The sequence below is a fragment of the Penaeus japonicus genome, unplaced genomic scaffold (genome assembly GCF_977035675.1).
Source record: "Penaeus japonicus unplaced genomic scaffold, GWHDUDI00000001_assembly GWHDUDI00000008, whole genome shotgun sequence".
Lineage (NCBI taxonomy): Eukaryota > Metazoa > Arthropoda > Malacostraca > Decapoda > Penaeidae > Penaeus > Penaeus japonicus.
The window spans coordinates 8,181,329-8,196,328 of NW_028234410.1; the positions used below are offsets into that span (position 1 = coordinate 8,181,329).

The 15,000-nt window shown below is 35.9% G+C and overlaps 2 protein-coding genes across 3 annotated transcripts in view; one reads left to right on the forward strand and one right to left on the reverse strand.

Annotated features, from left to right (window-relative positions):
• The window catches only part of LOC122256531 (uncharacterized), a 6,226-nt gene extending 3,607 nt beyond the window's left edge, over positions 1 to 2,619 (forward strand). The window contains exons 3-7 of the mRNA XM_043021296.2: positions 179 to 352; positions 792 to 1,104; positions 1,601 to 1,745; positions 1,889 to 2,026; positions 2,268 to 2,619. Of these exons, the coding sequence (XP_042877230.2) occupies positions 179 to 352; positions 792 to 1,104; positions 1,601 to 1,745; positions 1,889 to 2,026; positions 2,268 to 2,505 (1,008 nt within the window). The 3' untranslated portion in view covers positions 2,506 to 2,619. The remainder of the gene's footprint in view (positions 1 to 178; positions 353 to 791; positions 1,105 to 1,600; positions 1,746 to 1,888; positions 2,027 to 2,267) is intronic.
• A 1,805-nt stretch (positions 2,620 to 4,424) lies between these two features.
• Positions 4,425 to 15,000, reverse strand: part of yki (Transcriptional coactivator yki) — a 175,672-nt gene continuing 165,096 nt past the window's right edge. The window contains exons 3-6 of one of the 2 annotated variants that reach the window (XM_086539025.1): positions 13,883 to 14,133; positions 12,471 to 12,642; positions 9,041 to 9,129; positions 4,425 to 8,234 (exon numbers count right to left, since the gene is read on the reverse strand). In XM_086539025.1, the coding sequence (XP_086395151.1) occupies positions 8,154 to 8,234; positions 9,041 to 9,129; positions 12,471 to 12,642; positions 13,883 to 14,133 (593 nt within the window). In that variant the 3' untranslated portion in view covers positions 4,425 to 8,153. Of the gene's footprint in view, positions 8,235 to 9,040; positions 9,130 to 12,236; positions 12,643 to 13,882; positions 14,134 to 15,000 lie in introns of both variants that reach the window. The other variant, XM_043010515.2, reaches the window with a different exon arrangement.

Sequence of the window (15,000 nt, forward strand, 5' to 3'; positions counted from 1 at the left end):
TCATCATCGTCATCATCATCATTGTCATCATCCCCACCACCACCATCATCATCATCATCATCATCATCATCATCATCATCATCATCATCATCCCCACCACCATCACCATCATCATCATCATCATCATCATAAAAAAAGAAAAAAACATCACGAAACGAACGCCATGGCGAATCCTCAGATCCGGGACTACGGCGACGCGCCCTTCGTGGAGTGCAGCGCCGCCCGAGCACAGGCGGGAAGGACGACGTGGATCGCCCTGGTCGGGGATTCGCAGATGCGGCTCAAGTTGCACCTCCTGCTTCACATTCTGCCTCGAGGCCTCGATTACACCTTCACGATGGAAGGGCGGGAGGTCAGTCGCTTGGTTGGTCTCTTTAGGTTTTAAGAATAGGAATGTAGAATCTTCGCAAGAATCTGTTTCGGTGTTCAAATAAATCAGTGTCATATATATGTGTCTATGTAGATATGTGTATATGTATGTATATATATATATATATATATATATATATATATATATATATATATATGTGTTTATATATATATATATATATATATATATATATATATATATATATATATATATATATGTATATGTATATATGTATGTGTTTGTGTATTATATATATATATATATATATATATATATATATATATATATATATATATATATATATATATATATATATATATGAAGAGAGAGAGATTGATATAGATAGATAGAAATTTAGATCAAACACTAAGTGTTGTCCACAACCCACTAGTCCCCCATAACCCCTGTTCCACGCCCGCAGGTGTCGAAGCAGGAGTTCGAGGAAGCAGTCGTGACCCACCAGGTGCACCCATCGGACTTCGAAGTGATCGGCCATCATCCGGGGTCCGAAGGCAGCCCTCAGGACGCGCTTCCGATCCGACGGAATTCCTCTCGTGAGACCGAAGGCGCGAACGGCCCGCCGGGAGATGCAGGGGCGTACGTGTTGAGAGTGACGTTAGTGTGGGCGCCCCTGGGGTCCAAAAGAGGGCACCCGCTGGATCAAGGCCTCGCCCTTACCACTGCCGTGCAGGAGTGGGCGGAGGCGACTTCCATCCCCGATGTTATAGTCGTGGGTAAGTGCAGGAAAATTGGTTCGAGTGTTCATTCTCACTCGAAACTATTTTATTTTTTTGTTACTTTTCCTTTGTCTATATATGCATGCAAAAGTGGGTTACCTAGTACGTAAGTAATGAATTCAAGTACATTGTAAGTAATGCTGTTCTTGCTCGGGCGGTCGCAGTTTTCACTTCTCATCCGATTATCCCTAAAACTCATAATAGGGGTCAGCGGCAGAGCAATATTGCAATATAAAAGGTATTATTTATCGATATTTAGAATTGCTTAGATGATATCCTCTGAAGTTATATAAATCTCTTCGGTGAAAGTGATTCTCAAAGAATCCGTTTGCCATAATTTCTAGAAAAAAGAGAATTGGTAATAATAAAATTGTACAATACTTCCAGAATGTTTATCTTAGCAATGGCGGGCTCAGTTTCAAATCATTCTACCTATTCCCTCTTTCTCGTGGCATTCCTCAACAAACCCCTTTCATTTTGCTTCATATTCCAGGCTACGGCTTATGGTTCCTCTTGATGAAGCAATTTGAGGGAGAATTGGTCCCTTTCACGGAAATGGACAGACTAACAAGGCCTCTGGTCGCGCCTCTCACGACCCTGGCGGCCCGAACGAGCGTCTTGCTGTGGGCGCAGAGCAGGTGACCATTAGATTTTTCGGGGGCTTTGTGGGTCGCATGATTTCATCTCATTTTTTCTTCCTAATTTTCTCTTTTGTTAGTATTTTTTTTTTCTTTTGTTCTTATTCACTCGCTGTTAACATTTCTAAACGGTGTGTCTACAGATATCGCGGGTTCAATTTCGAATCTCCTCTCGCCATCAAAGGTACCGATCTCAGCAGCGCTTGGAAGACGAATATATACAGACAACAGTTTGCTGGGTCTATTCCTATCCTCGATGACTGGCTATGGAACATTTTAAGGTATTTAATATATTAAGGTTGTAATTACGTTATTTCTCTCTCGCTTTCTCTCTTTCTCTCTCTCTCTCTCTCTCTCTCTCTCTCTCTCTCTCTCTCTCTCTCTCTCTCTCTCTCTCTCTCTCTCTCTCTCTCTCTCTCTCTCTCTCTCTTTTTTTCTCTCTCTCCCCCTCCCCCTCTCCCTCTCCCTCTCCCTCTCCCTCTATTTGTTTCTCATCCGACACTTTTTCCTCCTTTCTCCAAGGGCGACCGGCATGTGGCGATGGGACACTCTCTTGCCCTTCAACCTCGCCAGCCTGAAGGAGTGCCAATATTTACACGCTGCAAACATGTCTCAGGATACGTTTTACTTGAGCCGCTGGTGGAACTGCGCAGATTCCTTCCACACATCCTACAGGACGGACCGGGATGAGTTCCAGCTCCTCTTGAACTTACTCTGCAATCCCTTCTTGGTTCCCGAAAGTGGGTTTTGTTGTTCCTAGTGATATGTGTGTACTGTGTGTGTGTGCGTGTGAGTCCGAAAGAGAGGCTGGAGTGAATTGTGACTCGTTGATAATTTGTAATTGATATTAATTAAAAAGTATGTTATTTTTTAATACTGTTTTTGTTGACGTACCTTCGCCCTTTGTAAACGTTCATTTCTTTAACGAAATTGAAAGTGTTAAGGAAAAAAATATACCAGATTTTTCATCAGGGTATTTCTCCCTCAATATAGGCCTAAATTTTACTCATTCTTTAGGCCAATACTTCATCTGCAATTTGGAACTACTACATAGCAGCCAAACTCAAAAGAAAGAGCCACCAAATTTCGCAGAAATGCTTCACATCAAAATAGCGGACGACTTTCATTTTCTTACCGGAAGGACGATTTAGACACGGACATTTTTTCATATCCTTGCAAAGCCATACGTGGGTTTTTGAGGATCCATCAGGAGGCAAAACAAAAGTGTAAATGTATACATAGTTTGGTTAAGATTGTGTGGAATGTAAAATCTCACACCCCCATAATTCACCGCTCTTTTTCAATTTCCATCATCGACGATCTTTATTGTGGTAAGATGTCGTATAATCTCTAATATAATCCATCTTCATCATTTTTATACATTCGTTTTTTAGTTAACGATGCATGTATGTTTGTAGTCAAGATGGTTGAACCAACCTTGATATAAACTGAAAACAGTAAAAGCAATGTTGAGAAACTGGAATTTTTTCTGATTTGTACTAGAACATAGATTTTGTTTCTAATAAATGGAAAGGATTTTTCTTGTTGAGTCACAGGGCACAACTATCCATGCTATAACAAAATGCTCGGCAGACGATGTGATACATATTGTTATCGTTGTATTGTTTACTTTTATTTCTATATTTTTATTTTCTATTTAGAAACATAAATGCGTAAATACACAAACAAAAAATACGCAGTGTGTGCTCTCATCTGTCTTGCAAGCACAAATACCACACATATACCCATGCCTGTTTGAATTCAGAATATCAATTTACTTACCAAAGAAAGACTCATAAGTTTTTACCTGACTTGAATCATGTAATGTAGGTAGAAAGAAGAGAAATGTGAATATTTAAATCTACAAAATAAACGATGTTTTGATGATCAACTTGTTTGTTACCATATTCACATTGCTGCAAAGTAAATTCATTATCTTCCTTCATTTGCAATGTGTATTTTAGTATGAATTCTGAGGCTGTGTGTGAGAGGGGAAAAAGTAGCATCTTCAATGACGGAAATTGGAGAAATAAGGCCACAGTGAAGATTTGTCAAACTTTTAGGTTAAAGAAATAGATTTTGTTGATTTTTTCAAGATACACTTTTCTCTATTAGACATGAAATGGAGGATCTGAGCTGGAGCGCTTGTGGTCTCAAAGTCTTCAAGTTAATCATCAGTATTGTTCTGAATTACACCTCTACTAAGTAATTTTTTACTGATAATTTGAATGATGACATTGCTTCACCTTGAGCATGTAAGGCAATGTATCATCTCTTTCATTTCTATAAGATATTTATTTTTATAAAGTTACCAGCTAAACTGGTTAAAGAAACTGAGACATGGGATATAGTGCACCTCTTCATTAATTTCATTTTTTATATCATTTCACTTTATAAGCCTTTTTTATTCTCATTCATATTTCACGTTCTGTTCATTTCCATGACCTATAACTCTATCAAATTCTAGTAAGTTATCTGCATCAGCACTTCAACAAAGGTATTTGAATAACACCTTTATCTTTATAATATAGCCTTAACTTTGGTTTTCTAATCTGTTCCAGGGTGAAATATAGAAGCCAATATTCTAACATAATGTATAAAATATCCATATCCTTGAATCATTGTCAGACTATAAAAAAAAAAATCAAGATTCTGAAGTACAGGTATAGAAAGAATAAGTTATTTGAAGATAAAATTTATTTACATTGCTTCAGCATACACTTAATTTCATGGGGTTTTGGATGACCTTCCATCACCCCCACTTGCGTCATAAGCACTTGGGCGGTATTCACAATTGTGGCAAAAAAAGGGAAAATTGTTTGATGTGGCACTTATGCCATCATTACTATGGCAAATCATGTGCTTACTGATATCAATAAGCTTGGGAGTCATATTTGTTAGCAGCATCCTGCATGTTTAAGTTGAGGGCAATCCCAGGACATTTGTAACCAACCTATAGTTCACACAAAGTTCATCTTTCGTATGAACGTCCCTACACTAACTTTCCTTTTTTCTGCCTGAACTGCAAAAATTTCATTGTGATCTGTGAGCTATAAGCTAATACCATAGTTGAGGGGTAGAGCAAGAATACAGTGTCGCTATGCAGATTATCTTAAAGCCATTTCTAGCCAGGGGGGTTGATGTATATGGCGGTGTGCTGATAAGACGAGACAAGGAGTGGGTGAGCAGCTGGAAATGTCCTTTAAAAATCTTGCACGCATCAGCTGTCTAGGCTTGCTACCTTTCCCCATTACATTGGTTATTTCCCATATTAGTCCCATATAGACTGTACAATGAAAAATTATTGTTGGGACTTCAACAGGACCTTACAAAGCAAGGCAACATTGATAAGTGTCAGTCTGTGAAATCAGCATCCCTAGGATCATGGAAAGACAAGACCTCTGATTGAAGCAATGTAGCGAGAACTGTGGTCAAGATCAGAGGAGGGTTTGCCTCACAGTTCAGGTTCATTTCCCAGTCAAAATATTGCGAAACTCAACCTGGTTTTCAAGGGTAAGGCAGGCAGACCCCTCTCTCAATCTTGCATGGAGTGCAAATACTCCTTACATTGCTCACTCAAGGTATGTAGGGCAACTGAGCTTCACAAACTTGTGCAAGAAAGGTTGGGAAGGACGCAGCCCAAATTAACCGTAAAAAAAGACAAGTCAACACTTGGGCTATAACCTTAATTCTATTAGTATAAAACTTTACCATTGGATTATTCTTCTAAGAAAGTTTGATATGAATATAATATTGGTAGCTGTGATATTTTTTCTTTTAATCTACACTAGGAACCCTTCACCACATTAAAAGATTGAAAACAAGAGCCTTGCCGCTGAGTGTCTAACTACTCATTGTAAAACTAACAAATATGGCCACTATAAGACAAAAACTAAAAACAACATTGCATGCTAGATGTATATCACAAAAGACACCATACTATGAACATAAAAAAATGAACATGTACATTTCCTGATATAAGTAAAAATTCATGTCTACTGGAGCAATAAACGTAATAATAAAATAATAATGATAATAACGGAGCAATCACCAAGTGTGTGGTATACTCTTGGTGTTTACTCATCCTTAACATATAACATGAACCTTAACCTAATGCCACAATTTATCTGTGGCATGAGAGCTGCCAAAGTGACCTCTAACGACCTGGGTCACGACCTTTGACCAGTTTAATGACCCAGGGAGGAGCTGAACGGCCACTAAACAGCTGCAGACAAAGGCACTTGGGACGTCCAATAAATCACTTGAGCAGACTGCGGATGGATGTGGGGGATTAGAAATACTGATGACGTGACCAGAGGGCTATGGGGGATACAGAGAGGACATGGCATATTTTCAGTACAAAAATTTATCCCATTTCCATTTGGGAGACCATCCCTTTAGCGACAACTGGCACAATCGCAAGGCAGAGACGCCCGCGCAATAGATACAGAAACCACCCACGTCACATTAATAATAGGGATTGGTGAACTATGAAGAATGCTAGTTTAAGGACTGATTGACCTAGTTTAAACCATGGTCATTGTTTTAAGTACATGAACGGTGTGGTTAACTAAGGCTGGAAAACTCGACTGGCTAACACCTTAGTTCCTGCTCCAACTAACCAACCACATACTGCCATTTGCACAAGGCACAATATTTCTTTAAGGCACCAAAAATACTTATCAAGAATACAACAATCAATGCACTGAATTTCAGAGAACAAGAATCAAAAATCTTTATTTTGTAAAAGATTCAAAGCACAAAATTATTTCTCAGTGGCAACACAAAACTTCTACTAACACCTTACTATGTTCAGTGAGACGTCTATAACTTCATTTAACAACGTATGTGTTGCAACCGAGATATCATGTACTTCTACAGGTAAGGTTTTGTCAATCACTGGGAGGGGAGAAGTGATAAGAGCAATACGTTTGTTTGCGTTTGTCACAACATATAACCATCAAATCCATACTTTTCAGGGTTGGCTCTGTCAACATATTAAAATATCAACCCAGTAAAGATAACATATGTGGCTATACATGGTCACAAGCCTTTGCTTTACATATTCACACTACAGGAACTAGGGTAGCCACAGATGTAAGGAGTATAACAGCCAAAAGAAAAACAAAAACTAAAACAATAAAACGAAAAAAAGAATAATCATTACACGGCAACAAAACAAAATGCAAACAACAGACTGCTCCACGGTCTCGAAAATTAAAAAGGAGCACTGAGTGCATTGTAAACAATGATCATCATATTCCCATTCAATTTGGGATCAACATTTTTGTTTCCATTGGTTAAACAGCTGCCTCTGTCATCTAAAAATATTTAATGCCTTTTTTTAACTATTTATTTATATTATCTATTATATTAAGATAGTGAGTAATTCTTAAAGAAGAACATAACCTCATACACTATTTACATGAATATCACCTATCATTAATAAATATAGTTATTCTGTAACAAGAGTAATTCCGGCAATATTTCATTGATCAAGGCAGAACTGGACGGTAAGATTGGTAGTGAATCACTTGCTATATATATGGAGAGGACAGAGGCATGAGATAGACCTCCAAGTACATTAAAAAGAGTCCTAAATGCACGTCATGAATCCACAAAAAGGTATTCACAAAATGGAACTTAAACCTATGATTCGGGAGGTTTCCACCATCGAGAACTCTCCACTGAAACAGAGTATAACTTGGTAGTCGAGAGGCACTGAACCATCACATACAGAATGGGGATCATTGCCTAAGACTCTCACAAAACAGTCTATCTCTGAAGCTTTCCCCCTATCACTGTTCTGTGGATTTCGTCACACACACACACGCAGCTTTCCCCATAGCGTCGGAACTATGCAGGAAACCCACACAGCCTGGTTTTTTGTGGCGAATATTCCCTCACAGGTATATATGAGCAATTGGGTTGCAGAACACACCCAATTTTTGGTACTTCCTGCATCCATCACAAATTCACATGCACACTCTTACATTAAGGCTGCCTTTTCATTGTACCATTACTCACTGAACATTCATGTTTCTAATATTTTCTACCTACATGATTTCAGCACTTCAACATCCTTGCACAACACTGACCCACACACCTGTGAGGTACTGAAAATATTAAATTTTGGAATTTGTAACCTGGCCATTTCTTTTGTATAACTTCCCATACAAGCCTTTTATATACAAAAGCCTAAATGGGGTATACTTTTATTTCTTTCTATCAACACTAAGATACCTTTTAGCCTATTCCAGCTTTGAGAGGTACACTCTATGCCACCAGGAAACAAAGAAACCAACTGACTATATTTAATTAATGCTAATTGTCCCCAGGCGTCAGTCTTTTCACCACTAATGAAGCATGAGCTACTTTTACGTATTTTTATATATTATGTTTCTTCATTTACAGCCACGTATGGAGATTATCTATTTTGGAGGGCTCCAACATGTCATTTAAGAAATCCGTAGACAGGTCATCGTTAAGCTGTAAAGAAAAAAATCAAAATTCAGTGATGGAAAAGAATGTTTTAGATTAACATACATTAAATGCATTTTAAAAGGAAAATATTGTTTTTTTCATAAATAATGCATAAAAGATAAATGTATAAATATATATATACATATATATAAACACATACATACACACACACGCACGCACACAGATAGACAGAGAGATAGACAGATATGGATATATATATATATATATATATATATATATATATATATATATATATATATATATATATATATATATATATATATATACATATATATACATATACATATATATATATACATATATATATATATATATATATATAATATATATATATATAATATATATATATATATATATATATATATATATATATATTATATATATATATATATATATATATATATACACACACATATACATATATAGAGATCTGTCTATCTATCTATCTATCTATATACATATATACATACAGATTGATAGATAAATAGATATAAATATAAATATATATCTACATATATATATATCTATATATATATATATATATATATATATATATATATATATATATATATATATATATATATAATAGATATCAAGTAAAATAAAAACAACAACAAAGTTCCACTATTCTAATCACATTATACAGCCTAAGGAAAAATAAATGACAGGGAATAGAACACAGAATATCCTCAATGCACACCCTCAAAATAAGTAAATAAATAGACAAATTGTAAAAATAACAATCAATAAAACAAAATAAGCCGAAAGAACCAGAAAGTTGTCTCCCTTACCTGTATTGACGGCACAAGGTCCTCAGAGTCCATGGATTCCAACTCGGGAGCCTCGAGGATATTGTTCGCTGGCGAGGTCTTCATCTCAACTGCAATTATGAGAGCAAGTTGCAATAAGTTTTGTTGTGAACTCGAAGATTCCTTACAAAGTAAAATATGGTTTGATGTTTATATTTGTAATAAAGATTCTCATCATGTAGGAAAGCTAGTCATTATTCTTAGAGGATTTTAATTCTTTTTATCTGTTATTCATTTATTTATCTTTTATTCATTCAGGTATTAGTCTTTGTTCATTATAACTTCATATAAATAGCTCCTATTTGCTGTCACCAATTTATATCTCATACTCAATATTTAAGCACATCCTCAGAAACTAAGCAAATCACAGAGCCAGTTCAAAAACAAGAATATAAAAAAGTTTATCCATTTAACACAAACACACACACACACACACACACACACACACACACACACACACACACACACACACACACACACACAATCACTACTGCATGTTCCTGAACTTTACATCTGACTGCCTCTATATCTTATATTTCCACATCTGAACAAAGAATAAATCTCAAGAACGGTAACAATAACTCCTATATAAATCGTCCTACATCATGAATATTAAGGAAGAATGGCAGATCAAATACACCTGAAAGAGAGAGACTTACTTCTCTAATAAAAACACTTAACATTGCAACATCCCTTTCTGACATTGTGCCACAAAGGACTATAAAATCAGTAAAAAGGAAAGAGCAAAAAATAATAAATAAAAAATTCAGTTTCACTAATCATAAAAAAATAATGGGAAATAAAAAAGTATAAAAAAGAAAAAAGAAAAAGAAATTATCATAATTATAATAACAACACTATTGCAATAATAAAAAAATAGATATATAAATTAAGCTGATTATGATAATAAAAAATAACCATAAAAATACAATAACATAAAATAATAAATAAATAAATAAAAACTCAAAATACTATTAATGCTATAGATGATAATTATAATGATAATACTAATAATAATTATTATTATCATTATATAATAATAATTGTAATACTAATAAAAATAAAAATAATAATGATAATGTTAATAAGTATGATAATAATAATAACAATAATAATGATAATAATAGTGATAAAATAAACAAAGCATAAAATAAACAAAAATGATACCATATAAAAACAAATAAAAAAGTACCGTAAATACATTTGAAATAAAGTTAATTCACAAATCCCCCACCAACACAACACACTACAAAGAATTTAAAATTAGTTCTGTAATATCATCACCAACTATGATAGTGACAATAATCTTATACAAACCAGCACCAAAAAGGCTTTTAATAATAGCAATTAATATTATCATTAGAATATTTGTCATTAAAGGTATCAATGGCTATAATTATCAATACAGAGCAGTAAATTTTAGTAACAATAATTTTGAAAATAATATGCTTATGACTACTATTATTATTATCATAAATACCATTACTTCAAAAACAAAAAACAAAACAAAACAAAAATAAACAAATAAATCAATCAATCAATCAATAAATAAAAATAAAAATATTATGAATTGATAAATAAAAAATACAATACAAAAATAATAATAATAATAAAATAATAATATACAAATAACAATAAAAACTAAATAAAGACTCAGAAACTTCTGTTAAAAATATTTTCCGCCCTGAAATCTCCTCAATTTGTTGCCATCTTCAAGCCTTATATCATCTTTAAAAAAATATATAGCAATTCAAACAATAACTAAAAATATCATATAAAAAAAAAGTGATACTGAATAATCACTAGGGATAAAGAAATAAAAAGATGTTTAGAAAAATAAATATCAATATACAAAATAAAATTAAGGAAAATAAAATAAAAATAAATAAATAACATAACTGCAATTACAACTACAATAAACATCAAACATTCAAAGTTCACTGGTAAAGTAAGTAATCTTCATGAATCTATAACACAGTAATAGCATGCTTTAGTTATTAAATACTGTACATTTTACACAAATATAGGAAACAGTATATTGTACATTACAGTGAATACCAACTACACAGTATATTGGGAAAATGCTAGAGACAACACATCTGATTCTATTACGATAACATTTGCAATCTTACTGTGGAGTTACATTATCTACTTGATCAAGAAGTCTAAATACTAGTAATTCTAACACTAAGTCTATCAACATCAATGTTATCCTAAAATCTGGCTAAAAGATGCAATCATTTCCTGACTTAATTCTACTATCTGTGTGTTTGTTAGTGTCATGTATGAAAATAATGATTATTAATGGCTGCTGACTGAATTAATCTGGGATGGAAAATGAAACTACAGTCATACTGTATTTCTCTTCCGACTTCTTGCACGGATAATAAAAAAAGTTCTATTCAGTTTCTACCTTTTCATTATACTCTATGCTAATTCTGCAGTATCTTAGATGTCTATTATTTTGCTGACTGTATTTTAATATATTTTTTTATCAAGGTCTCATAAGGGTGATTTGTTGTTAGGAATATAAGTCATTAGAAAACTTAAGGCCAAATAACTTAATGTTTTAAAATACTGAGTTCCTGACATAAGTACCAGATGTCTTTTTTTCAGTATAAGACATCAAATACAAGAAGCAAATACTGACAGATTTAGCAATTAATAGTTGTAATATATAAGGGTTTCAAAAGCAAAGTCAGTTCTAAATAACCATGAATAACCTTTTTTTTAATAAATTACTCTAAATAATGAACCATGAACATTATTAATCTACCCTTAATGTAACTTTAACCTTTGTATTAAATGTAAAACCTTAATCTTTATCATGGAAATAAAGCATGCATTATAAATAGCGTGTATTATAAAACTGAAAACCAAAATTAAGAACAGCCAAACTTTTAATTTGGTAAAGGATGTGTTAGCTTAATTCTAAACTATATCAATATCCTCAAGAAGTCTGAAGCTGAAGGACACCATCCCTGTCTCTATCAATCACAATTACCCATAAGTTATTGGCTACAATACTAACAATACATGAACATGTAAATAGGTAAAGATCAGAGGAAATTTGCTAATCAACAGTTCAATGAAAAGCCAGAGACTGGGGAAGAGTTTGCTCGAGTTAAGGCAGCAACACTACATCGGAGGAGGGATGAACCAAACTCTGCCAACCAACCATCAGGTGTGATCTCAACATCCTCCATTGATGCCAGGAAATCCTCGGGAGTATGAGGGAGGGAGTAATTGGTCCCCAGGCCTAGTCCACTATCTGCTGACTCCTGCCGCGTGTGGATGTCTGTGGTAGTGATGAAGGTGTCAGCAGCTGTGGTGACCACGCTGGTCACAGGAGTCACTGTCTGCGGGGCCGAGGGTAAAGTCAGGCCAGCAGAGGTCAGCACCAGCTCACTACCTTGCTGCTGTTGTTGTGAGGTTTGCTGTGTGGACTGCTGTTGGGCTACTGTTTGTGCTGTCTGCTGCTGCTGCTGCTGTGGTTGTGGTTGTTGTGGTTGTTGTGGCTGTTGTGAAGGTTGTACCTGCTGCTGTCTTGCTTCTTCTTGCAGACTCATTCGCAATGACTGTTCCTGAAAAAAAAATCAATTCATTATGAATCAAAAAAGACTTTTAACTGATGGTCATACTTAATAATCATTCTCCATTCATATTACGTATTCAACACACTCGGACAATTAAAGGCACAGCCAACTTCAAGTATAAGAATCCTTTCCATGCTAAAAGCTACTCATGCTGAACAAGAGCAGGACATCAAGTCGATGGGGAGAGCAGTGAGTTAACAGCAGACCAATATTACCTCTACCTCCTCTACTAATCCTGGCATGTTGCCATGTAAACACTCACAAACCGCCACACCCACTCTGTACCAAACAGTAATGCCTCTCCCTTTCCCTTTCCTACACCCTCCCCTCTCTTTCTTCTCTCCCTTCCTCTCCTTTCTCTTTTTTCCTCTCCCTCTTTCTCTCCTTCTCTTTCCCCTCCTCCCTGTCCCTCTCTCTTTCACTCCTTTCTACTCCTCCCTCTCCCTCTTGGCCTCCCTACCTTTCCTTTACTTTCTCCTTTTCCTTCTCCTCCCTCACCATCTCTCTCTCTCTCTCTCTCTCTCTCTCTCTCTCTCTCTCTCTCTCTCTCTCTCTCTCTCTCTTCTCTCTCTCTCTCTCTCTCTCTCTCTCTCTCTCTCTCTCTCTCTCTCTCTCTCTCTCTCTCTCTCTCTCTCTCTCTCTCTCTCTCTCTCTCTCTCTCTCTCTCTCTCTCTCTCTCTCTCTCTCTCTCTCTCTCTCTCTCTCTCTCTCTCTCTCTCTCTCTCTCTCTCTCTCTCTCTCTCTCTCTCTCTCTCTCTCTCTCTCTCTCTCTCTCTCTCTCTCTCTCTCTCTCTGCTTCTAAGATATCAACAGCTTTATGAATGTAAATGATGCAGCTAGTAAGAATATTTTTCTCTCAGTCGAAATGAATGTCTTTCTTGATGGTACTTATTACCCCCTGATATACATCCCTTTTTGTATATATGTTCAATGCCATACTTATGAAACATCTAGTGAACCTTTCATTACAGAGCCGGTTTATTTCTTTCAGTTCAAAATGGGCATTCCTGATCTGGCATTAATTTCTTTCTTTTTTAAGTCTCCTATCCCAACCAAGGTACTAGTGTTTTTTTTTTATCATAATCCGCTCATAAAAATTTCAAAACCCTAACGCAAAACAAGGAGAGACTGACAAAATATCTTCTCTGTGTACGACTGAATAGTGACTGTCCTTAACGACAAAGGCCTTTGTCCAAAAAAACAAAAGACAGCGGATAATCACACATACTGTTTTAATAATCTCTTGCTGTCGAAGCCTCAGTCTCTCGTGCTCGACCTGGAGGCGCTGTAGCCGTAGCGTCTGGTGCCGGGCCTGAAGAGCTGCTGCCGAAGTGCTGACGGTGGAGGCAAGAGGAGGCAACTGGTGGCTCACTTGCGGGGGTTGTGTCGGGGGAGGACCACTGGCACTCTGGGAGGTTGCTTGGGAGTGCTGTGGAGGCTGTCCGCCGTTTAGCGAAGCGGGTGTCTGCAGGCGTCGGGCTGTGGGAGAGAAGGATGCTTTAGTATATTTGCCTGCAGGATCACACGTGCATGTTCGTAGTGTTCTGATTCTGCACGATAAGGCATCAATGATGGAAATTAATAATGATATCATTCTGAAACTTTAATGACAGTGGTATACGTCACTTCTGTTACTTTTTATCTAAATAATGGTAATGATGATAATAATAGTAGTAGCAGTAACTAAAACGACAATAGTAAGAAAAAGTTATGACAGTAGTAGTAATAGTTGCTGCTGTATTATTACTACAAATAATAATAATGATAAAACATCTGTATTAACAGTTATAGCAATACCAATAGTAATGGTTATAGAAATAAAAATATAATAGTAATAATAATATCAATATCAAAATAATGCCAATACCAATTATTCTCGGAACGGCATAACAACGATCATTATCCAACGACCATCATATAAACCTACATACATTCTTTCCATCAGTTCCGCCACTGTCAAAACGAAGAAAAAAAACGAAAAAACCTCCCGAAGTGCCACGCCGCCCAAAATGAGATCAATAGTAGACTAAGCCATCCTGTTTGGGCGTCTGTTTTCTTCAACCTCGTTCCGGCCGACGGAATTCTCAACATTTGTTTCATTCATCACAGTATCTCTGATGATTGCTGATTGGCCCACGCGCTCAGTGACGTAAGTGCCAAGTGCCATCCCATTGGCTGATCTTCAGGATCATTAATTATGACGTCACAAGATGGCTTTTCCACGTGACGTCACACAGATCGTAAACCTTGTGTCTTTAAGATTAGTGACATCATGATGATGTCAGCACATGAGGGATGCAGCGAACAGCCGGTTAACTAGACGACTACCGTTAATGATAACACCAA